The sequence below is a fragment of the Lethenteron reissneri genome, chromosome 21 (genome assembly GCF_015708825.2).
Source record: "Lethenteron reissneri isolate LAM-NWPU_2019-01 chromosome 21, ASM1570882v1, whole genome shotgun sequence".
In the NCBI taxonomy this organism is placed as follows: Eukaryota; Metazoa; Chordata; class Hyperoartia; order Petromyzontiformes; family Petromyzontidae; genus Lethenteron; species Lethenteron reissneri.
Genome location: NC_083799.1, coordinates 10,132,835 through 10,158,409, shown reverse-complemented (window position 1 = coordinate 10,158,409; position 25,575 = coordinate 10,132,835). Strand labels below are relative to the sequence as shown.

General features: G+C 43.2%; 1 protein-coding gene across 7 annotated transcripts; it reads left to right on the top strand.

The window, feature by feature from the left end:
- Positions 1-3,456: 3,456 nt before the first annotated feature.
- Positions 3,457-25,236, top strand: LOC133345205 (poly(rC)-binding protein 3-like). 7 transcript variants are annotated; one of them, XM_061555757.1, is made up of 13 exons: positions 3,457-3,564; positions 11,905-12,004; positions 12,789-12,812; positions 13,117-13,149; positions 13,485-13,604; positions 14,016-14,147; positions 14,613-14,741; positions 15,615-15,719; positions 16,105-16,146; positions 16,541-16,625; positions 17,354-17,406; positions 17,998-18,167; positions 18,510-19,907. In XM_061555757.1, the coding sequence occupies exons 2-13, from the start codon at positions 11,930-11,932 to the stop codon at positions 18,544-18,546; spliced, it is 1,005 nt and encodes a 334-aa protein (XP_061411741.1). In that variant the 5' UTR covers positions 3,457-3,564; positions 11,905-11,929; the 3' UTR covers positions 18,547-19,907. The 7 variants fall into 7 exon arrangements, with proteins under 7 accessions (XP_061411741.1, XP_061411738.1, XP_061411740.1 ...); XM_061555754.1 differs by lacking the exon at positions 18,510-19,907 and adding an exon at positions 23,304-25,236 and having other exon boundaries at positions 3,563-3,686; XM_061555756.1 differs by having other exon boundaries at positions 3,563-3,686; positions 13,485-13,601; positions 15,615-15,695.
- Positions 25,237-25,575: the final 339 nt, after the last annotated feature.

Here is a 25,575-nt window from a genome sequence, read left to right as displayed (position 1 = left end):
GGGCCGAGGGACGGTCACGTGGTCCCGAGGGGCTCTCGGGAACATTCGAGAAGGAGCTCGAGAAGCCTGGAAGGTGGGCGGGTCTAAGGGCGGAGCCAGCCCGGGAGCATTTCATGAGAGCTTCGTGAGAAGCTCGGGGGTTCTTCAAGTGTTGGTGTTGGCAGATCCACGTCGGGGAGAAGAAGCTTCTTGCCACGTGGTCCGGGACCCAGCTTGTGGTCCGGACCGGGATAGCGAAACGTGTCTAGTTTAGCCGTAGCGTGGTTAGATGGGCATTCGAGACCCGAGTGTAGATCGTGTTGTGTTACATGTTAATGCGGAATAAATAGTGTTGCTCCCAAGATAATGTCTGCGACACAGTTGGACTCACTACAAGTGCATTACTAATTCGGTGTGCCACTGGCTCGGACGAATGTGCCAGTTGAAGGTTTTGTTTCACTGCCTCTACAATATTTTTTTTACAAAACCTCATTCCAAAAAAAGCATGAACCTTTGTAAATCTTCCATAGAGGTTTTTGGGTTAAATCGTGTAAATATATAAATGTGTCAATTGGTTTTTTACCCTTTTATCTGGCAACAAAACTGACGCCTTTTTTTTTACAAGGAGTCATGTTTGCATTGAACACAATACCTGCAGTCGGAATGCAAACAAAAAACAACATAACTCTGATAATGTATGCACTATCCTTGTAATTGATTGGTCCATACCCGAGACAGCTTTCCTTAGAGCCTCGTCTCACATGGTGTTGGACCAGATGACGCCAAAAGTTGTTGCCAGATAAAAGGGTATAAAAACAATTATCATATTTTGCTACTGGCAAATGAGGCTCCAATGGTATAAATGTGTCGTTAAAACCTGCCACCACCCGACACAGCCAACTAGTAAGGGTTGTCACGTCAACAGAACATGCCAATTCGTTACTAGTACAGCACTAACCGGTGTGTTGGGGAGCCAAGCCACAACATTTACAAACTGAGTACGAAGTTTTGCCAGTAATTACAACTAGCTTCATCAGGCGACAGCCAGATTTGTGGAGAAGTCTTACTGTTTCGTTCCTTATATAGAGGCGTAGATGTGTTCACCACCCTTCTGCGCTTTTGCACAATGTGGGGGGGGAGGAGGATTACTGAGGCAATGTACATTATGCATGTGCATTATGTGAGCCCTTTTAACTTGTCCTTCCTGTCTATTGTGTTTATAAAAATAGCCCTACCAACGGTAATCCCTATTGAAGTACGCTGCCCTTTGTAGGCATGCATTTAAATAATGTCGTGACAGCCCGGACGGCTGTATGTTACACGTGGGGGGATGTCGTGACAAATGACGTCACTACCATGTCGGGTCTGTACACACGCGCGCGTCCATAGGTGCACATTCACACCCTTGCTGCAGACACACTCAACTTTCAGGGTGCGTACGGCAGTAAACGACTGAAATAATAAAGCCGCAATGCTGCGCGAAGAACGCCTTAGACCTGCAACACATTTGTATGGCACTTTACTCGCGGAGGGTTGGGGGATGCGTGACGTGAGCAGCCACACTGCGTGACGCTTCCGCACACGGGTCACATGACAGATGTGACGTCACAGCTCACTTGCCGTGCAAAATATATCCATTATTGCGCCCCCCCCCCCCAAAAAAAAGTATATTTTTAAATCCTTTATATTAAGTTCGCTTGCTTGCTTGCGTGCTTGCGTGCTTGCTTGCTTACGACCGTGCAAATCTTTCGGTCGTTTTTTAACCCACTTCCCGTGATCCAATCGAGCTGACATTTTCCACACAAACTCGTTGTGCGTGACAATACATTTTCATTAAAAAAAATTCCAAAATTTTACACTGTTTAGGGAAACAAATTTAAATATTTAATTACCAATTGCTTAATGCTGGCAGACAATCATCTGACCCATAGGTGGCAGCCATCTCAAGCCAGAGGACGAGAGGACTCTAGCCGCCACGTATATAAAGGATTTAGAGGGAAAACTTTGTTTTTACGGGTTAATTTTTTATACTTTTTGCATTGTGTACAGTCTGGAAAGTACCCACATGGCAAATTTTAAGTTTGTTGCATGTCGGAAAGTATGCTAAACATTTAAAACAGACACACAAAATCAAATGTTTTCGTTCCGGATGACCGCTGCAACGTATGATCTTGTGTTTTTATTTAGTGTGCTGATCTTTAAAGGTGCATTTGAAACATTTTAATACTCCTACTGATGCTCCTGCTGTTGTGGAGTGACTCATGCAGACAGCTATGGCTACAGGGTTTGGTGGTACATGTTGTTAAGGTAGTTTATTGTGAAATTTCGGTCACAGTTCCTATGATCACTGTTACATTGCTTATGGCTTTATACTGGTTGGAACCTCCTGGTTACATCAGCCCACAGGGGATTATTGTGTCTGTCCGTCGTGCAGGGAGGGGCTGGGTGCGGAGGGAGGGGAGGGTGGGGGGGCTGGGTGGGGGGGCTGGGTGGGGAGGGGCTGGTGATCCCGTGGTGCCCTTATTAAACTCAACGTTTAACCTACTCACGCCGGCTTGTACCCGCCCTCACAGTCGGGCATATTTGCGGAATACACCACGCCGCCGTTGACCCTGGCCATTGACCGAGCAACCCAACGTTCCTACCAGCTCCCTCCGCAGGAATGTGTTTTTGGTGATTTCGAAAACTTTTTTGGTTTGGCCATGTTTGTTTGTTGTATTACGTAGTTAGAATGATGGCTTTAATTTAAATTGTCTTGTGGTAGTTGTTGTTGTTTGACTTGTATCCCACTGTGATTTTTGCACAGCGTTGGTGTACGGTGCTTTAATTCTGGAAGACTTTGCAGTTTTTTCCTGGATTTTTCTGTTTGCGCATAGTCACTTTAAGATGTTTTCTTGTTCATGTTTTTTGTTTGTTGCGGTTGCACCCGATTCAAGAGACAAATGGCTCACAGGGCTATACCAATTAAATGAAACTGAAAACTGAAACATATTCACAAATTTCCCTTTTATCTATATATAAAAATATTATTATATTAAGGTGTTGTTAATTAATTAAATAGCACCACAGCATTGCCGCGTTACCTGTGCGCATTGTGGTCCAGAGATATGCGACGCTGGCCCCCACCCACCCACCCCCCGACGCCCTTCAGCGCGGACTACTTGCGACGCGCGGAAGTCGAGAAGACGTCGACTGCCAAAAGCCGATTTACACCGTTCACGGCGGCAACGCGGCAGCGGCGGCGGATGACTCGCACGCTCTGCCGACGTCACGCCCGAGCCGACCGTTTGATTTCGCAGAGCGCGTGCGCGTCGCCGTCCGTATCGTCGTTTTCTATTGGGTTTTGCAGTGACGTCACGCGTATATTAGCCAATGGAGTGCGGCGTTACGGAACGGCGCGCCTATCACGGTTGGGAATTACAAAGGGCAGGGTTGAAGTGGCTTCTCCCCCCCCCGCCCCCCTTTAACCCCGCCCCTCGATCCCACATAACCCCCTCCCAGCCCCGCCCCTCGATCCCACCCTCCCTCCCTCTTCCCCGTCCATCCCCAGGTCGCACCTCCTCGCTCCTCGCTCTTCCCCAAGCGGTGAGGATGCTGTTATTGGCGGGCACCGGTGGCCGATTTCGCGTTCCCCGTCGCGCGCGAAGTCCCTCGCGAAACGCTGACGGCCGCTCGGCGATTGCGGCGACGAGAGGCGGTGGCGGAGGGTGAGCGGACGCGACTGCGAAGCCTGGGCCTAGGGCCTACCTCGTCGCCCCACCCCCGCGTCGCCGCGCGGTTAAGGAGCGAGAACCCCGACGCCGTGAGACGCTCGGTGGCTTCCCGAACACGTCTGAGCGCATCAAGGAGACGTTTAGGCGTTCGTTTGACAGGGGAAAGAGGCGGCGGCGCGACCTCGAGCGCGGTCTTTGTTGTCGGCGGAGCTGCGTGAGAAGCCTGGGCCTAGGTCAGGCGAGGAGACATGAGGCCTGAAAAGCGTCGCGTGGAGGGGGGATCCCAGTGGCGGCCCCATTTCAATTTGTTTCCGAGTTTGTAGTTTAAAGTGAGAGGAATGATTAAGTTACCGAAGGTGCTTTTTATGCACCTGACCGCTTGGATGGACACACTCGACGTTGGGGGTGAGGGGGGGGTTAGATAGGGCAATGTGCAGATGAGCCCTGGAGTAAGGAGGGGCATCGGTAGAAGGGATCTTCTCCCCGTGAGGACACTGGTGAGACGATGAAATGTTTGATGTGGGGGACACCGGAGTGGGTGATTTGCTAAAATTAAAGGCGGGGGTGGAGTGTCGAGGTAGACTCGGGATTTGCAGGGACAGCAAGTTGGGCGTAAGGGGAGAGAGAGACCGGGATTAGAGAAAGAATGGAGCAGGGGAAAGGCCGGCGGATATATGGGGAGATCAGCATCGGGGGAGATAAATTTGGTCGGACTGAAGCCGGTCCTGTGTGCGGATACCTCGAGAGTACAGCACCTACTCCGGGCCGGGATTAATTTTACACAAAGGAGTGTTTCCTTTGATGGCTTTTTGAGGTTTCCTGCACATTCTTAAAACGACGTCGCTTGGAACAAAGTCTGGTCCTGTTTCACAGACGGCCAAATCTGCGTACTTTTACATAAAACAGGTTATATGTTATGCATGCATTGTGCACAATTGTGTGCATACATAATATCACAAGATATTGCATGGATATTTTTGTGTTTTTTGTAATGTTTTCATTGCATGTTTATTGTATTTAACAAACGTGTTTTTTGATCATTGGGACTGATATTATTCATTCATTAATCCCCCCCACTTCGCGCAAGAAGAGTACGCAAGTGTTGTCATCACATCTACGCCTCTTTAAGGAACGAAACAGGTGGACTTCTCCACAAATCTGGCTGTCGCCTGATGATGCTAGTTGTAATTACTGGCGAAACGTCGTACTCGGATTTTAAATGTGGCTTGGGTCTCCAACACACCGGTGTGCTGTACTAGTAACGAATTGCCACGTTCTGTTTACGTGACAAACCTTACTAATTGGCAGTGTTGGGTGGTGGCGGGTTTAACGACACATTTGTATATATTTACGAAATCTAACCCCCACAAATGTCTTATTGGTATGATTGATCCGGAAAGTATTTTACGTGCGATTGTCCAATATGCCGTACCTAACCGCGTGAAAATGTTCGAGTAAATCTACAGAAATAATTGTAAGAAAGGTGTCGATAGAATTGTCTTTTTTTTGCCAACACCAATCGCGTCAATAAGCCGACTGGATGAGCGTCCTGTTTACTACCGACGGGGTCGGTCCATGGGGCAATTAATGATTTACACGCTCTGGAAACGATGCAATGTACATAAATGTGTCATGAATGTGTATACCGATTCATGTACTGTATATCTAGATTCAAGAATTGTTTGTAGTCATTGGTATGGCCTTCGTTTAGTATATTGCTTGTTCCGTTTTAACCATTAATGCTAAACGTTATGTAATATCGTATTTCTTATGCCCGATTTTTGTTTTTTTTGCGTATAAATTGTTCAACGTCATCTCGAACGCTGAAGTAGTCTACCCTCATCAGCCATGATACATCCACTTCTGAATCAAGGTCTCCCCAAGCAGTCACATCGCTCGTGTTCCCAGAATGTGCAACAATCCACCTTAGCACCTGCACACGAGTTGATGCTATCGTTCCATCTCCACCGTGTACCCTGTTGTTATTCTTGACACCCGGCCAACACACCGGCAAAAAAAAGTCTCAAACCTGTGTAATTCTCTAATTCACGTGATATATCTGTCTATTTTATTTCAAGCGTGTACCTGTGCTTTGGCCACTTTTGAGCTTTTAAACGTATTTTCTGTTTCACGCAAAGGGTACGCTTTAATTCCACGGAGTCCTGTTTTTATCGTTAGACCAACTATAAAAAAAAATCCAATACAGTACGATCATTTTTCTGAACAGAGTATGACATTTTAATTCCTTCGTGTCACGGGGAATTATGGGTACCTGGGACGTCACGGTCGCTGGAGGAGGAAGCTGAGTGCGACTAAGCATTGCCTCCCATTTTGGCTGTCGCAGCCGAGATAATTAAAATACATGCACCACAAGGGTTAGTATATCAATATATTTATCGGTGCAATTGTCACCCGGTTGTGAAAAAATTCCAGTTGTGCAGGGGATAAATCGTTACATAAGTCAATTTCTCCTGTAGCGTGCAAAAGTACAGTGGGATTAGTCGAGTGTCACCGTGTCTTTGTGTCCAGCTATGCTTGCCCATGCTAATTAAATAGAGCGTGATATCGCTTTGTGCAACTGGACTCGATCTGGAGGGATTGCAGCTGATACGCTAATCTGCAGGCTTTTAACTATCGATTCCTTGATTAATGTGTATCGAACTGATTATTTTGACATATGCATGCATATTTAACGCATTTTTCACTTTAGTTAATGGTTGCACTGCGTGAGATTGTACAAACTAGGTGGTACAGACGGCACTAAACGAGAGAAACTGAAAACGGGCAACAAAACGAATATATTTAGTATTCTTGGTTCTTTCGGTAAAGTCGCATAGAAGGGAAATAATAAAAATATAAATTGTCACGACGTTTCGACTACAGTCGACTACAGTCGAAACGTAAGAATTTTATAGTTGTATACTTTTATTATTTTATTATTTCCCTTCTACGTGACTTTACCGAAAGAACCAATAATATGAATCCCTGCAGTCACGAAAGCTTTAAATCATAATATATTTTGAATAGAATTGTGACATTAGTTTTGTTGCCACCCAAAGGTGTAAGTTTCTGTGTAAATCTAAGCATGAAGTGAAGACGTGAATCGTTTATCTAAATGCGGTAAATCTTATCAATTTGCTAGCAGAAGGTTGCCGATTGTCCCAACGTGTTCTGCGCTAATTGTTGCTTTTGATGTGGAGGTTGAATTATAATTAGGGATGATAATTATCATCCCGCCTCTCATCACAGGCTCTCCTGCTAGTGTATGTTGGCGCAGAATAAAATGTGAGGAGTGGCACTAATGCACCAATACAATTCTCCCCACACAGTTGTAGATTTATTTTCCACTTGAATTGTTGCCAGGACTGATGAGTTGCACCTCATTAGTTTCCTACCACACCACTGAGGCTCTGCTCTATATTGATTCTGTGAAAACTAGCACTTAGGAAATTAGGATTGATATTGGATACCGGAGGCCAGAGCCAGATCATAGCCATGACTCTTGTCCTCTTCTTGGTTCTTTCCGTAAAGTCACGTAGAAGGGAAATAATAAAATAATAAAAATAAAACATAATACAATAATTCTCACTACGTTTCGGCCACAACGCAAGCAGCCGTCCTCAGGTGAAAAACAGGTCTGTCGGAAAGACGGCGTCTGAAATTTCAGACGCTGTCTGACGCTGTCTGAAATTTCAGACGCTGTCTTTCCTTCTACGTGACTTTACCGAAAGAACCAAGAAGATGACTCTTGTCCTGTTACTAAACATGCTCATCAAGAGCTTTTTAGCGTTTCCAGTATTTACCTCTTGCAGAGATTATTGATACCACACTGGTTACTTTTTAACTTTGCTGGGATGAAACTTTATTATTCGGTCATGATCATGTGGGACTACAGCAAGAAACAACTGCTGAAGAAGGCGAGAGAGCTGCCGTGGCACGAGGTTATATAGACTATATGGGTCGGGGCTAGAGATGGGTGGGGGGCAGAGTAACATCTGTGGCGGCGACGTGAGAACTAGGGGGAGAGAGAGAGGTGGGGGGTTGCCAATGCAGCTACAATGCCAATGCAGCAGCATAACCTCGTGCCACGGCAGCTCTCTCGCCTTCTTCAGCAGTTGTTTCTTGCTGTAGTTGTCCCACCTGATGACGATTGCTTGTGTTGCGATCAAAACGTCGTGGTTTGTTTTATTTCTAACTACGTGACTTTACTGACAGAACCAAAGAGTATTCGGTCATGTTTCTGTGAAGTGCTTTGTTCAATACTATATTCGGAAATAGTTATCTGGCTGGATGATGTGGATGGATTTTTGTCTGGCCGTGTGCCACACTCCCCAAGTGCTTGTGCGCTTGTCTGCGTGATGACGTCACCTGCATCCCATACCGTTGAACCGGGTTCCTGCGTGCAGACGTCACTTCTCCCCACCCACACTCCACTATAGACGTGTATCCCGCACACGGAGAGGAAAGAAAGCAAAACGGAAAGAGGACAGCGAGGGAATGTGACGAGCAGTGGGAGAGGAGGTTAGAAGTGACAATAAGGAGAGCGTGTGAAAGGTGAGAGAGAAACTGATAGGGGAAGCGGATGGTTTACAGGAGAGGGAGAGAGGGGGCAGGAATAAAAAAAAACGATAGACAGCGAGAAATCGAAATAATTTGCGATGTGTAGAGAAAGGCGAGAGAAAGGTGGAGAGACATTGCTCTATATATAAAAGGGAAATTTGTGAATAGTATAGTCCCCAACATGCTACAAACTTGAAATTTGGCATGTGTGTAGCTTCCATACTGAACACAATGTAAAAAGTATAAAAATACTTGTATTTTTTGGGGGGGAAATAATGGGTATAATATATTGCACGGCAAATGAGCGGTGACGTCACATATGTGATGTTTGCATGCGGCAGCGTTACTCGGTGTGCCTGCTGACCTCATGCATTCCCCCCACCCTCTGGGTAGGCCGTGTATCCCGCACAAATGCGCGCCAACTGTTATCATTTTAGACTCACGTTTTGCTGGATGGCTGGATGGACACGTCTTCTATCTATATCGACTAGGACTAAACTATAAATTTCCTGCAAGTACAGTATAAGAATACAACTTTTGCTAGCTGGGAGGGATGGACATTACAGAATTTGAATCTGTTTCTTAATGGAGTAAAAACATTATCTATCTGCAAATTGATGTTGAAATGAATGACATGGGAAAAGTGACGGTTTTAGTATAGGGCTAAAATGCCGATTAAAATGTATTCATGATGATACGTTTGTGCACCTTAGCGCAATGTAAACAACACATCGGTTTAACTTAACCTTCACGGACTGAAATACAATAAAGCCTGAAGCAGATTGTCTATTCATGTATTGATAGTCAATTCAGTCTCTTATTTCTGTAATGCAGTAGTGGGTGGACCAAAGCCTTGTATTGCCTGAGCAGGATATTAAGAGTGCTTTTAACATTTATTTTAACTGCCAATTGTATCGGTCCCATTTTTAAGTAAAAGGGGCTGAATAACTTTTGTCACAGGTGAATGTTCTTGATTCATTTTGGACTAAAAACTGAGCACATCACAGAGTTGGTTTTAAAGCAGATCCCATCATTTTCAATTATATTTTCAAAATCTACATTTTATATAATATAAAATAACATTTTCAGTTGTACCACGTCCAGTGAACATGTGAATGTGGAACTGTTTCCAGGCTGTGGTCTGATTGATATTTCATCCCGATCTTTCTGCATTACAAACGGTTTGAAAAAAAACCCTTTAATTTCATCTGATTTTTTACCACATACAATTTTTTTTATAAAATGGATGCTTTTGTCTTGCATAATTTATCACAGCTGCTGTGTGCTAATTTAGTGATGGCGTATACAGTGCGCTTGATTCATCATTGCACAGGGCAGTGCTATTTACTCCAACAATGCTTACCATCTTCTTGGTTCTTTCGGTAAAGTCACGTAGAAGGGAAGTAATAAAATAATAAAAATAAAACATAAAACAATTCTCATGACGTTTCGGCCACAACGCAAGTATCCGTCCTCGGGTGAAAACCAGGTCTGTCGAGGCGACAGCATCTGAATGAAACGTCGTGAGAATTGTTTTATTATGATTTATTTTTATTATTTTATTATTTCCCTTCTACGTGACTTTACCGAAAGAACCAAGAAGATGAATCCCTGCAGTCACGAAAGCTTTAAATCGAAAAATGCTTACCAATTGGTAAGATTTTGAACTAAATACATATGTTGCCTATCCTTGTATATATACAATTTAGGGTTGGTTTTTGTGACCTTGGCCTTCCAATTGCATTTTAATATTTGATTCCCGGTTTTTTATTTCAGCATTTGTCATCAAAACCCACACTTTGAGGCAGTAATAACATGTTCCATGTGCTCCAGAATGCATAGTTTACTCCTAATTTAAATTTCATTATGATGGATGGTTGTCTCTTGAGTTTTGCTGCTTGGAATGCATATTTTCTGGTTTTTAGACCTGATAAGAATATCTTGAGAAAAGTGCCTCATATCTGAAAGTTGTGTTTTGTCTTGACTGCTAAGGTGCCGATATTAATCAAAACTCAGCTTGGCGTTTTGACACGCAGGAGTTTAGGAAGCCGTCGCTTTTTGCTGCTAAAACACGTCACGTTTTCCCATCACATTCTGGAATGACATCTAAATAACACCTGTTTTAATTTCAGTCACACCTCTTGTAATGGTCTTGCTCATGTGATGTTCCCAAAATACAATGGTGCTGGCTCAAAACGAACATTACTGTAGATCGGAGTGCAGCTGGCACGTGCAGGATTTTAAACAAGGTTATCTGCATGATATTGCGAGGTGGAGTTAACATTCAAATTAACAACAAAGTGGAATGAGTTTTGTGAGTACCTACAATGAGCACTATCGTGATTATATGTAGATACAATTTGTCATTAATGTAACTTAATTGATCCAACCTGGTTGGACAGGGAGAGCTAATCAGGTGTTCATCTTAACCATGTATTTTTTTGTCAGCATTGAATCTATTTTTTGTCCTATTTGACATCTTTAACTTATTCGTGTATCTAGCCCATGACTTGATTTTGTAGTCTTTTTTTATTCAGGGCTCAAAGTGACACTGCTGTCACTACAATTGCACTTATCAAGACATGGCCCCCTGGCGTGCTGATATACTAACTTATTAGGGGTTAATGGTAAACTGAAACACTTTATCGTAAGCACTATACAGTACTATGCATATGAGTTATTGTTTGTTCAATTACATTGCCACTATAATTTTTGTTAATTTAATGTAATTCGTCCACATTCGTCATTTCGCTTTTCCTTCGATTAACTTGTTTTACTTTAATCTGCACAGGGATCACATGGTAAACTGTGTGTATTTATATCAGTTGATACTATTGTAAAGACATTGAGTCCCATCGTTCCTTTAATCTCATTCGTGTACAGATATTTAAAGCGTCCTCCCTCTGGCATGGCTAGGCAGCGGTGGTAATGTGTTAATGACTCAATATGGATGAAGGATGGGGATATGCACTCGCGAAAGTGAGTGGTGCATTTACAAAAACACCAGAGGAAAGGGTTAACATGGCACAATATACTTTACCCTCCGGGTTTATATTAGAACAGGTTTTAAAACTATTCATGCAATTTTGTGGATTCGAAACATTTGATAGTTAAAAATATATCCAATGAGCAGTGGTTATCTGTATGTTAAACTGCCAAATTATAATTCTAGATATGTGTGCATTGATACATGCACTGTACATTGTCTGTTGGCTTTAAATCATTCACCAGTGTGCCATATTGTGTCTGCGTACCTTACAATGGCACATTGTGTATTCACATTCTGGCCTCCCACCATCTTTGGCCTAATGCCCAATAAATTCCATATGTTATAATCCCATACTGTGCTTTGAGTTAAACTGTGTATGTTTTGCCACTAAATCAAGGATTACTAAAATGGCGGGCTGCGAAGCCTGTAGGGGATATGAGATGCTTTCATCTGGAATTTCACTCAGGAGGCTGCAATAATTATTCTAAGTAAACACAACAAGGACAAATACTTAGGATATGGATTTATTTGTACAAGGGAATGTATTTCTGCAAAATTAGTAACACCCACATGAGCAGCCCCACTGATATTATTTACAGGAGATGTATTGTGTAACAGCCTGCAATGCTTTCGACTGACATGGCGGTGTGTGCGCGTGTCTAGTGTTAGGTCAAGCTTTGCTGTCACAATGAGTCTCGGAGGTACTCAGGCCGAAGGCGGCCCCAGCTTCACTCTGAGCATCCGTCTACTGATGCACAGCAAGGTGAGGATGCACACACTTGCACTCTGCAGCCTCATGCTGTAATGTAGTTTTTTTGTTTGTTATGGATGATTCTAATACAAACTATAACAAATATTGTCACTCTATTAACCTTCACAATCTCACACTGACCAACATGATGAAGAATGGTCAAACAAAGCCCTCACATGGCATTGAGGGCTTTATTCAGCAGTGGATTGATGGTGCTGTACACTTTTTATTTTGTATGTTTTGGACTGTCATGTCTCATTGGAAAGCGCCATGCTGTTTGAACCTTCCTGTGTGCCAATCGGCTCAATTGTTCCTGACATTGAACTGGATTTGGTTTTCGATTCCATGACTTTGATAAGCAATTCTGTAAACTTAACAAAAATCATGTTAAATCTATAACAACCAGAGGTGTGGACTCGAGTCAGACTCGAGTCATGAATTTGATGACTTCAGACTCGACTTGGACTTGCATAACAATGACTTTGTCCCACCTCTGAGGTGTGGACTCGAGTCATGTGACTTGGACTCGAGTCAGACTCGAGTCATGAATTTGATGACTTCAGACTCGACTTGGACTTGCATAACAATGACTTTGTCCCACCTCTGATAACAACCGTAGTGTCATGTTGGATTGGATACTCTATTCACACAAACAATTGTGAATATTGTACAGTTCTCTGTATATTACGTCATTTGTTTTGAAGAGTTTTAGTGCATTAGAAGTCACGCGCGATTTGCAGTTGAGAAATGCAATAAATTGTTGGTAATATGATGCTATCTTATCTCTTGCCCACAGGAAGTTGGAAGCATCATCGGAAAGGTGAATCATTCGCATCAGTATTATTGTAATCAAAGCCTTATACTGCACTGATGTCAAATAAATTTTTTTTTACAAATATTTGATGTAATATTCCACGCCTGCACAACGTGAATACAGATTTCAATAAGTAAAGTGAATGTGTTTAAAGTGTTTCTGAACTGAATGTTCAAACATAATTTTTTCGTATTTTGAAAAAAAATGGGCTTCATAAAAGCTTGCCTACAACACCAGGGTCTAATTGAGTGGCTTGTATTGAGTGGTGCTGCTGTCATTAAGTTCTTCCTCATCTCTTTGGAATGTGCAGAAAGGAGAGTTTGTGAAGCGAGTCCGAGAGGAGGTAAGCACTCGTCCCCTCACTCATCTTGGTCATCATAAACATAATCGTTCCGCCTAACATACTGGGGGAATTTAATTCTGAAGTTGGACTCTATGAATGTGGGATTTGGGTGGTGGAAAATTTCTACTTTTCTTCTGTCCCGAATGAAAGTGTGTGTGTGTGTATCTTCTTGGTTCTTTCGGAAATGTTACGTAGAAGGGAAATAATAAAATAATAAAAATTAAACATAATAAAATGTGTGTGTACTCTCTTGAATACCACATTTTCCTCATTGCACAATTTTCTGTTACATTTCACAAACGATTGAGCTTACGCCCTTTGTCTCCCATTCACAGAGCGGAGCTCACATCAACATCTCAGATGCAAATTGCCCCGAGCGCATTGTGACAGTGACTGGGCCCATGGAGTCCATTTTCCTGGCCTTTGCACTGATCACTAACAAGCTTGAAGAGGTAGCACTGTCTCGCATCCAAACTGTGGGGCTTGGGCAAAGGGTGCAACCATTGTATGAGATTTGTCTGGAATAGCCTGTTTGAGCTTTTCTCTAAAATAGAGCCTATTCTTTCGAAGTATGTTTTGTCAGTTTTATGAACCAACTTTTAATTGCCCTTATACCATTGTTCAATTAAATCCTTTATATTTCAGTAACAAAATTACCATTTAACCATCCAACCATCTGAGGTACCTGTACAACCCAGCCTTGTTTACAATTGCCGTTTGGCATGAGCAGATCTCGTGCTGTCTGCCGAGTGTAACTTGACAATTTCTCCGTTTTCCACAAGTGTTTAAAATGCAGGGTTCTTTGTTGTCAATATGGTTGTTTTGGTTGGAGAGTCATGGCCTGTTCAAATGTGCGATGCATGCAGGACATGGGCAGCACCCTGTCCGGTAGTGTGATGATGAGCCGCCCACCTGTAACTCTGCGCCTTGTGGTGCCGGCCAGCCAGTGTGGCTCGCTCATCGGCAAAAGCGGAAACAAGATCCAGGAGCTCCGAGAGGTGAGTGCCGAGTTTGTCGATTATAAATGTTATAGTAGTAAATCGTGTAATTGGTTCATGTGATCCCTGCGGCCACTAGGCATAATGTTAAAATACGTTCGAGTAAATCTTGACTTAAAGCTTTCGTGACTGCAGGTATTCATATTCTTTGGGTCTTTCGGTAAAGCCACGAGGCAGGAGACGATACGTATTGTCTCTTGCCTCGGCAGCTCTCGCTATATATTTTTTCACCTGATGACGATTGCTTGTGTTGCGATCGAAACGACGTGATATTTTTAGTATTTTTCTATCTATGTGGCTTTACCGAAAGACCCAAATAATATTTAATCGATTCTTGTATTGAATAGTGACCATGAAACTTTAAAAAAATCTATTGGAGAAGTTCAAATTTTTACATGATTATAATTGTATTAACAACGGCCCATTTGCTTTCTGTGCACGTGTGTTTGGCACGCTTGAGTGCAGTCGACTGGGGCGCAGGTGCAGGTGGCAGGAGACCTGTTGCCTAACTCCACTGAGCGTGCCGTTACTATTTCCGGCACGCCAGACGCCATCGTACAATGTGTGCGACAGATCTGTGTGCTCATGATGGAGGTGAGTGATTTTTGTTCATGTGTGTTTTACCTTTGTTTTTCCGTTGCATGCAAGGAGAGGTGTGACCCATGTTTATGTTAAATATTGATGTCGGTTAGATAGCTCAGAAGGTTAATTCCCAATTTCGTGCCTTGGCTATTAAGATGTATTAACTTTTGGTCAGCTTCCTCGAATAAAATTTTTATGTAGTGAGTTGATGGTTTCAGATATTTATACTTTTGCTTCATTGTACCGAACTCTCATAGAAACTGTTTTATCATCATGCTGGTTTGGCCAGTGCATTTATTTTTCTTTATACACAGTGACCGTAAAAGAATAAACCCTGTTACCATTTTTCATTAGTCGGGTTTAAATGTACGTGGCATATACGCACATAGCAATCCGTTAAATTATCTAAACTAAAGATTGCTATAAAGAGCAAGATTGATTTTCGAGGTTATAGGAAGCCTGTGGAACCTTGAGTTGAACTGGTAACACATTTAAGAAATAATAAACCTATAGGCTCTGCATGCAACATAAAGAAGTGACTTGAACAATACACTGCACGTACCAAATAATAAAACATTAAAATAAAATTATCAAAGCACTCGCTTATCAGTTGTGATCACGTGACGCTCGGCAGACAAAGCGTATGACTCGTATTGCAAGACCTCGCTCGTTTATCAAATGAATATTTATTTAAAATTTTTGCTCGTCTTGCAAAACACTCGCAGACCAAGTTACTCACAATCCAAGGTTTCACTGTATTGTTGAAAAGTAAAACTGGGGCTTGTGTACAGCAAGTGTTTGGGGTAGAGTGGTGTTTGTTCTGAGGACTTGATGCTTTGGCTGTTTATGTGGTGATGTCGTTTGATGTGACGCATTTGTCTTCAGTCTCCCCCAAAGGGAGCCACCATCCCTTATCGCCCCAAGCCAGTGTCTTCCAGCGCCCCTGTCATCTTTGCTGGAGGCCAGGTCAGGGACCACTCCACCTACAATGTGCGCCATTCCTCTTCTCGTTCACAAATGCATTGTTTGCCAAATATACGGGGGGGGGGGGGGCAGCAGCTCTTTTGTCAGTTCACTAATGGAAGAAGGCCTCCCCATGCCACGTAGATCATGGAGATTATTTGCTCACAATGGCCAGTGTGTGTTGATAAAGATGGAGAATATAGATATGGGACTATACATCATAAAACAATGGATTTTGGTGCACTGCCGTCGACTGAGATGCAGAGAGTGCTGCCCCCGCAAACGCCAGTGATATCATGCCCTGGCATGCACGATGTGTTCACCCATTCAAGCGTAATGCAATGCTTAAGCAATTAAAACGTTTAAATTAAAAATATGTACTTTTACTAAATCATTGAATTTTTTTCAACAGGCATACACCATTCAAGGGCAGTACGCCATCCCCAACCCTGATGTAAGTTGCATGCGTGTACCTCCTGCTGGTATCCGCATTGAATGGTGCTACTTGTAACGTTTGTTGAACTGTCCATTATGTCCTTCTGTTGCCGATTAGTTGAAAATTTGCACCAAAACAAATGTTAACTTCCATATTAGAGGTTTTTGGGTTAAATCGCGTAAATATATAAATGTGTCGTTAAAACCTGCTACCCGACACAGCCAACTAGTAAGGGTTGTCACATAAACAGAACATGCCAATTTGTCACTAGTTGACTTACAGAAATATATGTTTGAAAGGGACTGCAAACAAGTATATAAAGGGAAAAAAGCACATTCCATGAAAAGACTCTTATTAGTCGGTCATGGCCCTATAAATAAATGATGATGTTGGTGGTGCTTTGTGTACACAGCTGACGAAGCTGCATCAGCTGGCCATGCAGCACACTCCCTTTACACCCATCAACCAGGCATCCTCTGGCTACCAGGCAACACCGGGTGAGTTTTACACAAACTGGCCAGATGGCTGCTGCTCATGCAGCAATTTAGAGAGGAGGCCATGGATTTCTATGATTCTTTCGCTATGATTGTGTGTTTAGCATGGTTGGCTACATCCGGTGTGAAATAAGTTGAATATACACACACATCTGTTTGTGCCAGAGATTATGGGAAGACATTTTGCAGACGGGAAATTGACGTGCAGTAACTGGGATTAAGTTGAATAATTAAGATTAGATTTGTTTCTTTCATAGCAGGAGACGGGTCATGAGTTGGCGCATTAAACAGATGGTTTGCATTTACGCAAAGCGTTAAGTAGCAACCGATAAACAAAAGCCAGTGGAGTTGACACTGGCAGGTGACGAGATACATGGTGCGTATGGATGGGAAAAGTACTTTTTGTCTTAAGTATGATTCAGACTGGAAATTAGTTGTTAACCACCGAGAAATTATTAATCAACCTTGACGTTTAACTATCTTAATTATAAACTTTTGGAATATAATTATTCAGCATTAACCGAGCATCGGTTTCACATTCCTTAAAAGTTTACCTTCTTCACATGGGGAAACTTTGTGTGTCAGTTCTTCTTTAATGCCTTTATCATTAATTGTTGAGAGAGTCGAGCAAAAAGCTTGTTCATGAGCGGTGAGGATGCCAGCTTTATGCGGCTGTGTGACCGTGCCCGTGTGTGTGCTGTATCTTCACCTTTGTTCTTTTTTTTACAAAGGTGTTGACGCCAGTGCTCAGATGAGCACCCACGAGATCAGCATCCCCAACAATGTGAGTAGGCATGCTGGAATGCTGGATGGGCCTGGCTGACACACAGCACTGAAACCCCCCAGCTAAATAACTGCACTGGCAGCCTAGGATTTTTGTTGCCGATTTATAACTGTTCCTCATATTGTCAATACCCTTTTCAACCTTCCTCATAAAGCCTTCTCTTTTTCCAATAAAGCTCGTCAAATTCTAGTTAGAAAATGAAGGCAGGCGATTGAGGACCATTGGAGAACCACCGAAGTGGAATGTGTGGCTTGTTTCATAAACCGTCCATACACAATTGGATGGAATAATTTATAGCAGTTTTATCGTCCTTTTTGTGTTGCTTTAGATATTAGATGGTTTTTAATTTGGTTTCCACCATAAAAAAAAGAGTTCCTGAATGAGTTATCTGGATCTGGGGATTGTATGGTGCTACTTGAGTGTCTAGTGCATTTCTTAAGTGCTACAGGGTTACACTAAAGGGAATTCTGATTTGTAGGAGCAGTATTCTATCACCTCTACCTTTCATTTGTTCAATTTTGCAACAGCCAGACTATGCTCCATATACATGGATAGGTCCTGATGCATATATACGTGTGTGTGTGCGTACAGCTCATCGGCTGCATCATCGGCAAGCAGGGCACCAAGATTAATGAGATCCGGCAAATGTCAGGTGCACAAATCAAGATCGCCAGCGCCATTGACGGTGCCACTGACCGACAGGTCATCATCACTGGCTCCCCGGCCAACATCAGCCTGGCTCAGTATCTCATCAATGCCAGGTGAGCGGCTGTTCATTTTCCCTTGCACCTGGTCTTCAATTCTATACTTTATTGCTATGTCTCCAGATTTTTGGCGATCCTTCGGTCTTTTTCAATTCCGGTGCCAGCATTTTGTCATATTCGGAGGTCGTGAACTTCACAGTGCCTAAGCTACAGTTGATCGACCCATCTCATCACCACTGTCATCACCTTCTAATTCTGCCCACACTGCTGTCGTTGATTGTTTGCGAATGACCCTTGCGAAATTGTACGTGCTGCCTGCCGGGTGTGGCACTGTGCACAGTGAGAAGCGGTGGCGACACGCGTGATTGAGTGCTGGTGTTCTCTGGGCGCTCCTTGCAGGCTCACCTCGGAGGTGTCTGGAATGGGCAACATGTAGAGGGGGCTGCCTCCCTGCCCCACCCCCAACCCCGACCTGCCCCGTCCTGCCCTGCCCTGCCCTCTCCCACCCGCGCCCCGGCAACAAGCTTGGTCTCGACGCGTGCTATAAGATCTCACGTGCTGAGGCAGTGCGCCTGCGCAGGGGTTTTAGGGTGATGCCAAAAAACACCCCCGCATAGAAATGGAACTTTCCCGTAAGCGGTGCTTGTGTCCATGTGCCGCATCGCGCTCCTGTTTTTCTGTAGGGGTGTTTTATATCGAGATGTTTAAATTAACACCGGGTTCACCCCCCTCTCACACGGTATTTGATTAAATTTGGTTTAATAGCAAGGGACAGCATGTGTAACAACAGGCTGAGCATATTGAAAAAAAAGTAGTTGAAAAGGACAACTTTAAAGATTTTCAGAAAAAAAGGATAATTTTTTTTTGCTTCCAAGTGTGGCTGATTTAGAGCACAGTTCTGGCAAGTCTTGTCAGTTATTACTGCCTGCGTGTAGTGCAAGTGGTAAATTTTGAAGTGTTTTGACAATAACCTGTGCTGGAATTATTAAACTATTTTGAAGTGGAGGTGTCAAGCTGTACCAGTATCGGTGTACAGTCCCCTCACCTCTTGGGCTCAGTGAAATGCTCCAAAGTTTCTGTTGTCTGAAGCCATGATGAAGCCTCTTGCTTTAAAAGTTAATGATGTCTCCTTTTATACTACAGTACTATTGACATGTCAGTAAAGTCACTGTTAAAAATAAGCCTGTATAACATACATTGTTTGATTTTAAGAAATAAACCAATGTAATACAGTATATTTTCTGCTTTTTTTTGTTAATTCAAGAGAATCTCAGTGTAGTGGTCAAACGGGGGTGAGATCATTGTCTTTAGCAGTTGTAAAGTCATTAGTCATTACCATTGTTTTGTAAACATTAAAAACATGTTGGGTTTTTTTTTAAGTATTCATTCCTATTGATATTGGGAAGCAGGATTAAGCGGAGTTTTCACCCTTTCACTCATTATCTCCGTAAAGCAAGCCATGTAAGTCGCTTTCACTGGGCACTCGGGTTGGGGGTGCTGCCCGGGCCATAACTAGGTTTTGTTAGACGATTAGAAACGGACGTACTGATTAGCATCGGCTTAAATTGAACTGTTTAAATGTGCAGTCTCTCCAATCAAAATAAGTGAACAGTGCTAATGCGCATACTTACTGGCACTTCCCGTATCTTGCCAGCGCATGTTTTATAAGGTTAGAAAAAACAAATGCTTGTGTGAGTTGTATTCAAGAGTGTATATCTGCATTCTGTACTGGAAGGTGACACATCCCGCGATTACGCATGCGTCCGAGACCTTTTGAGCAATACAAGACTTGATGTACCGGATTCTTGTGGTCTGTTTTATCGTTCTAAAGTGAATGCAATACTCAAGCTTTCTCGTGACAGCGGCGTAGTGCTTGAAGAGTGATATTGCAGAATGAAAGGAGCTATTACTGGTGGTGTGGGGGTGTTTTGTATGGTGTGTGCGTGCATGCACTGTTTGGCGTGTGCATGTATGTTTTTTTCTGTGGTGCTTATCCTCAGGAGTGCGCATGAACACTAGCTGGCCCATCCACAGCGATCTTCTAGACCAGTCGTTCTAAGAGCAAGGTGTCCCATGTTTTGGTAGTAAATGGGTCACAAAAGGTAAGTGTCAATTCATCAATGGGGAACGGCTTTAATGCAGTGTTTCCTGGCGAAACATAGCATATATAGGAAGCCGGGACGTCTTCTAGAATAAGTTAATATAAATCCTTTAAGTGGGAATTCGTATGTGGATTTGATTAATTTGGTTGTGATACATTTTTATACAACAGGACCCATTGGCCTTGCAAGTGCTGTCACAAACTCTTAATATTCACACTACAGAGATTAGTGGGCAGTGGCAGTAATCAAACCATTCTCCATATCCTGCCTCGATGGGAAGTGCGCTACCGCCGCTACCAAGACCAGGCAATGTCCTCCCAAACTGGTGGCTTACAGAGAGGCTGGTGAATGCGTGTGTGTGTGTATATTGAGATGTGTACAATTTAATGCGAGGTCGTGAAGGCTGAATATTGTTCACCTCTGTGTGTATTGCTATTGCACGGTATTTTTAATGCACGCATAATTTTATGAATGTTTTCATGCAACCATTTCTGGTGTATTTTGCAGTGGCCAAAATGTGTTCAGAAAGTCCCCTAAAAATTGTGATGTTGACTACTAAATATTAGATATAAGTGGACCCTGCAGTTAACCATGGGCCATACTACATCAACAATAGTATTTGGCCCATTGTACCAAGTCTCAGTCGGTGTCTTTGGGCATCTTTACAGCAACCAAAGAAGAACCACACATTCACTCTGACGGCCTCTTATTTTTTTCGATTTCACTTAAGGAAAAAACCCATGCATTTATTGCGTAGATGACATGTGCAGGGTGAAATCATGAACAGGTGGGTACAACATGGCCATGCCTGCTCGTACTGAATGTACCACGCTTCCTCAAAAAAAATATCACCTGGATTCTATAAATTCCATAATTTTCAAGAGATTATTCGAATGTCATTTGCGTATTGCATTTTATGTGTGTGCAGTTCTTTATTATTTGCATTTACACCTCATTACAAAGGTAATTGAATGCCCTTTAATCGTGTGACCCTTTTGAGATTCGTTTTCTTGTATTTCATTATTTATCATACAAATGAAATATTTAACTGGTATTTAATGTGTTTGAAGCTTGATTTGCATTTCACAACCAAGGACTTGTTTCAAGTTTTTGGACAAGTAACCTCAATAGAAAACACTGATAAAATGAATTATTCGAATGGTTGAGATTTTTAAGTTGAGGGTTTTGTCCCATCGCCATTGGGTCATTATTTTGGTTCGTATTTCAACATTTCCTCGTGACATCTCTTCTTCCCAAGCACAACAACGCAAGTCTTTATCCTTCAGCTCTGTGCCCTACAAACCAGCAACCCAACTGACAATTAACCATATAACCGGACCACAGATTACACCTATAGGGCAACATTGGATAGAACGATTATCGACTTTCTATTGATCGCTTTAGTATATTTAATCATTAATTTCAAGAATCATGTAACTGATAGTCGAATCCAGTAAAATTTTTGAAGGAATACACTTGTTGGTACACTTGAACGGCGACACCACACGGCACGTTGCAAAGCGATTGGTAGTGGCAGCCATCATAAGGCACCGGTGGCAGGGGTACCATCAGTCACTGCGTGGTATGTACATCAGCCACACGAAGGACTGGACTTATTGTTTATGTTATTGTTCGACGTGTACAGCAAAGCTAATCCATTGTTTTCATATTGCATACAATTTATCGATAGTGCTAAAAACCTGCAATTAACCCTGTGGGTTTGTAAGCTCATAAATTACAGGTCCACTTTTTAAAATTTGACACCAACACATTATGGGCAATTTAATCCTACACGTCTGTGAAAGAGACGGTGCTTAAGTTATGGAAATGGTCAGGACTCCCATAGTTGTCTCACTGATGTATCTATTTTAGATGTGCATTTTGAGTTAATTTTATATTTTTGGATATTTTTTGGTTCCTTGGTTTGGATACTCTGCTCAGGTTCTACTTCACATAATGCTGACAGCACCGTTAAGTTACGTTTTTGGAAGAGCTAGGAAAACATGAAACTTACAAAATGCTTAAGTTTCAGAAGGTGCCAACAAGACACCTGTTAAATGTTTAATTGACAAGGTGCACAGTATTTCACTGCATAAACGGCAAGAATCCATATGCTCTGCTGTACACCAGAGTGGTTTCTATGATCATTAGGTAATATGGCCACGTGATGTGAAATACAGTACACTTGTTTTTGGGACCAAATGTTTCTAATATTGTGAGCTCATCCTTTGAGGCAAGTTATCTTGGAGCAGTGTATATTTTTAAGGGTAAAATATTCAAGTGTGGATTCTGTTGCCTAAAACAGTGATCAAAAATGTGTGCTGTACTACGTTGAATTGTGTATTGCTAGTTTTTTTGCATTATCCCATGACTTGCCTTAAGTAAAGATTCCATGTCTCTATAGCTGTTTTGCCTTTAGCCCCTAGAGGTAGAAACGGGAAGGTCCCCTTGCTGCTTTCGTCTGATATACTGTGGGCTGGCGAGTGATTTGTCAATTTATTGTTACAGTAAATACTGCGGGTTCCATCATCGCCACAAATATCTAATTTATCGTACAAAACGTTGCATTTCACTCTGCATGCCGTAGTAACACCACACTTGCTGTGGCTGCCTTTGCTTTTACATTTCCATCGAGCACTACGTAACTCATCCCCACGACTCGTATTTCTATGCTTGTGGGAATCTGTCGGCTCGCGTCCCTCGTCCACTCTTGCATACTTCCGCTTCACTTGCATCACGTAATTTATTTGTAAGCAATCTATCGTCATCGCCAAAATGCTTCCCTCAACTGTGGTTGCAAACGGTTTCATGAAGCAACCGTACGCTGGCGGATAGCCCCAAATATACCTGCTACTTATTCTTGACAAATGTAGTGTGGTATCTGTGGTGGGAATGAGTGAGTTGGGGAGGGTGGGGCGGGCGGGTGGGACGAGGTGGTGGGTGGGGGGGATGATGCTTGCAGGCGTACGCCGTATGTGCCTTGTTCTGCTCTGCCGAGGTCAGCCGCAAGTGACGCGGCGGAGGTCAAGGCTCGGAACCACGATGTGCTCAACTGTGGCGCATGCCGGCCCTCCCCTGTGACTTTCAAAAGGCGCCAAGGAACAACTTGAGTGACGTCGGGCGTGGCAAGCGAGGAGCAACGCGGCCTGCCGCCGCAGGCCCCACACGGCTGCCTCGGCTCGGACTTTCGCCAGGCCTCCTGGACGCTGCCCCCGGGGCCGTGTACAGGTACACTGCCCTGATGGTCGACGTGATAGTCGGCAGCGACGACCGTCGAGTGTCCCCCCCCCTCCCCCAGGAGTAAAAAGCTGCACGTTCCGCCGCCATTTCCGGAAGTACAAGCTCACTCTGAAGCCGCAAGGTCAAGCGAGAAATGCCCCTCCACTTGCGGGCGGGTTCATCCCTTGCCTCGGGTTGTAAAGTGCGCACCTGTCCGCGTGAAAGCCGTAGCCACGTTAGTAATCTCCTTAAGGGCAGTGTCTGCACAATGGGCGACAAGACTGCTTGGATGGACGTGGTTGGTGTCCTGGTATGATGTCCTGTGTCTTAACCGATCGGTTGCCACAAAGATAAGTTTGAAAAACTTGAGACACGAGAGGAAGTGCGGTTCTGCCGATCACCTTGTGTTAGCACGTGCTGCACACTCTAAAAATGTTTTTCACAAAGGCTCGGCTTTTTGCCTTAGCCCATGGAGCACCTGTGCCAGCACCAGTCTCATTTTTTGTGGATATTCAGTGAGGCCGTGGCCTCTGGCAGCATTGAGCTCTGGCTGCAGCCACGAATGTTCATGAGCACAAGACGGCTGTAGAGCCATGTGGACCAGCAAAGAATCTGCCTACAGCAGGAGAGGGAGGAGCAAGCATGTCTCGGGTTTAGTTAAAGACCCGTTTCCATCACCCAAGTTCCTCGACGCCGGGTACCCGAGAATGGAAGTAAAAAGTTGGTCTCTGAAGACGGCCGTAAATACATTGCTGCCTTCCCCTGGTTAATGAGCATAACTTGAGGTGATGTGACAAGTAGGTCACTCGGGTTGCCCAGTGGAGACCCTGGACGGAACTGCTGAACGGTGCTGACAAAAGTCCATCCGTGTTCTGTTATGTCCATGCCCCCCGCTTAAGTCGCAAGCATTTTTTAAAGAGACATTGTGAAAATGATCCCCAAGTTCTCTCTAAAAATTACTTCTTTAGCGTGATTATTATCGCTTATAATTCGGAAATGTAAATATTCCAAAGAGGGTTATTCTTAGGTAAGCATTTGGGCCATGCATTCCAAAGATTCACTTCCAAAATCGCAGCGGAAGATCTGGGACTTCAAGGAGTTACAAGATGGTTCCCACAATTCCAAAGGAGTCTTCCCTGGCCCACATTTGATGCCTCCATGAGCAATGCTTGAAAACTGGTGAAGGGGGGACCCCCCCCCCCCCACCCCTCCGTGTGTGTGTGTGGAGAATGGGAGCATTTTGTGGACTGATTCTTGGAAGTCTGATGGCAATGTTACGTGTTCCATAGCACTTCAAACTATGGTGACTTTTAAGCTCCAACCCTTGAGGAAGCATCCATGAAAATTTCACAAAGGTCAGCAATTACATTTAATATTAGTTAATATTAAAATAATTATTGATGCTTTATATTTTGACTCCCGTTATCAAGGAAGATTTGTTTAAAGTTTGAGAGTTTTAAAAATGTTATTAATTGCACGGTTAAATATATTATTTCTCAATTGGTATCAGCATTAACGTTTAAATGTAAACCGACGTAATTTTACATACAGCGTTGAAGCAAGTCAACTAGTATTTTCTTTGCAGAATATAGTTACCGATGTGGCTGGCACCACACGGAGGGGAGGATTGATGAGGGTTGACTGTGTTCACACACTGTGGCCCTTGACAGACAAATTAGTGCACACGTGTACAGCGTGCCATGTAGTCCGTCGGGAGGAAAGCGTCGCTAAAAATCCTGGGGTTATGTTTTTGTGAGGGTCCTGTATTTGGATATTTGGCCAATCCCAAAAATGAGTAGCTTCTTGGTTCTTTCGGTAAAGTCACGTAGAAGGGAAGTAATAAAATAATAAAAATAAAACATAATAAAATTACTTCCCTTCTACGTGACTTTACCGAAAGAACCAAGAAGATGAATCCCTGCAGTCACGAAAGCTTTAAATCGAAATGAGTAGCTTGTTGGACAGAAAAAGTAATGCCTGGAGAAAACCCGTGTTTATGAAGAGTAGCACTCAACACTGCCAATTTCTGGCTACTCCATTTGAGTGCTCAACACTATCCTTTGCAATAGGTATTTGCATACGTTTACACTTAATATACTCATGTATTATTTATACGTTGCTATTTATATATTCGTGTAAAAATC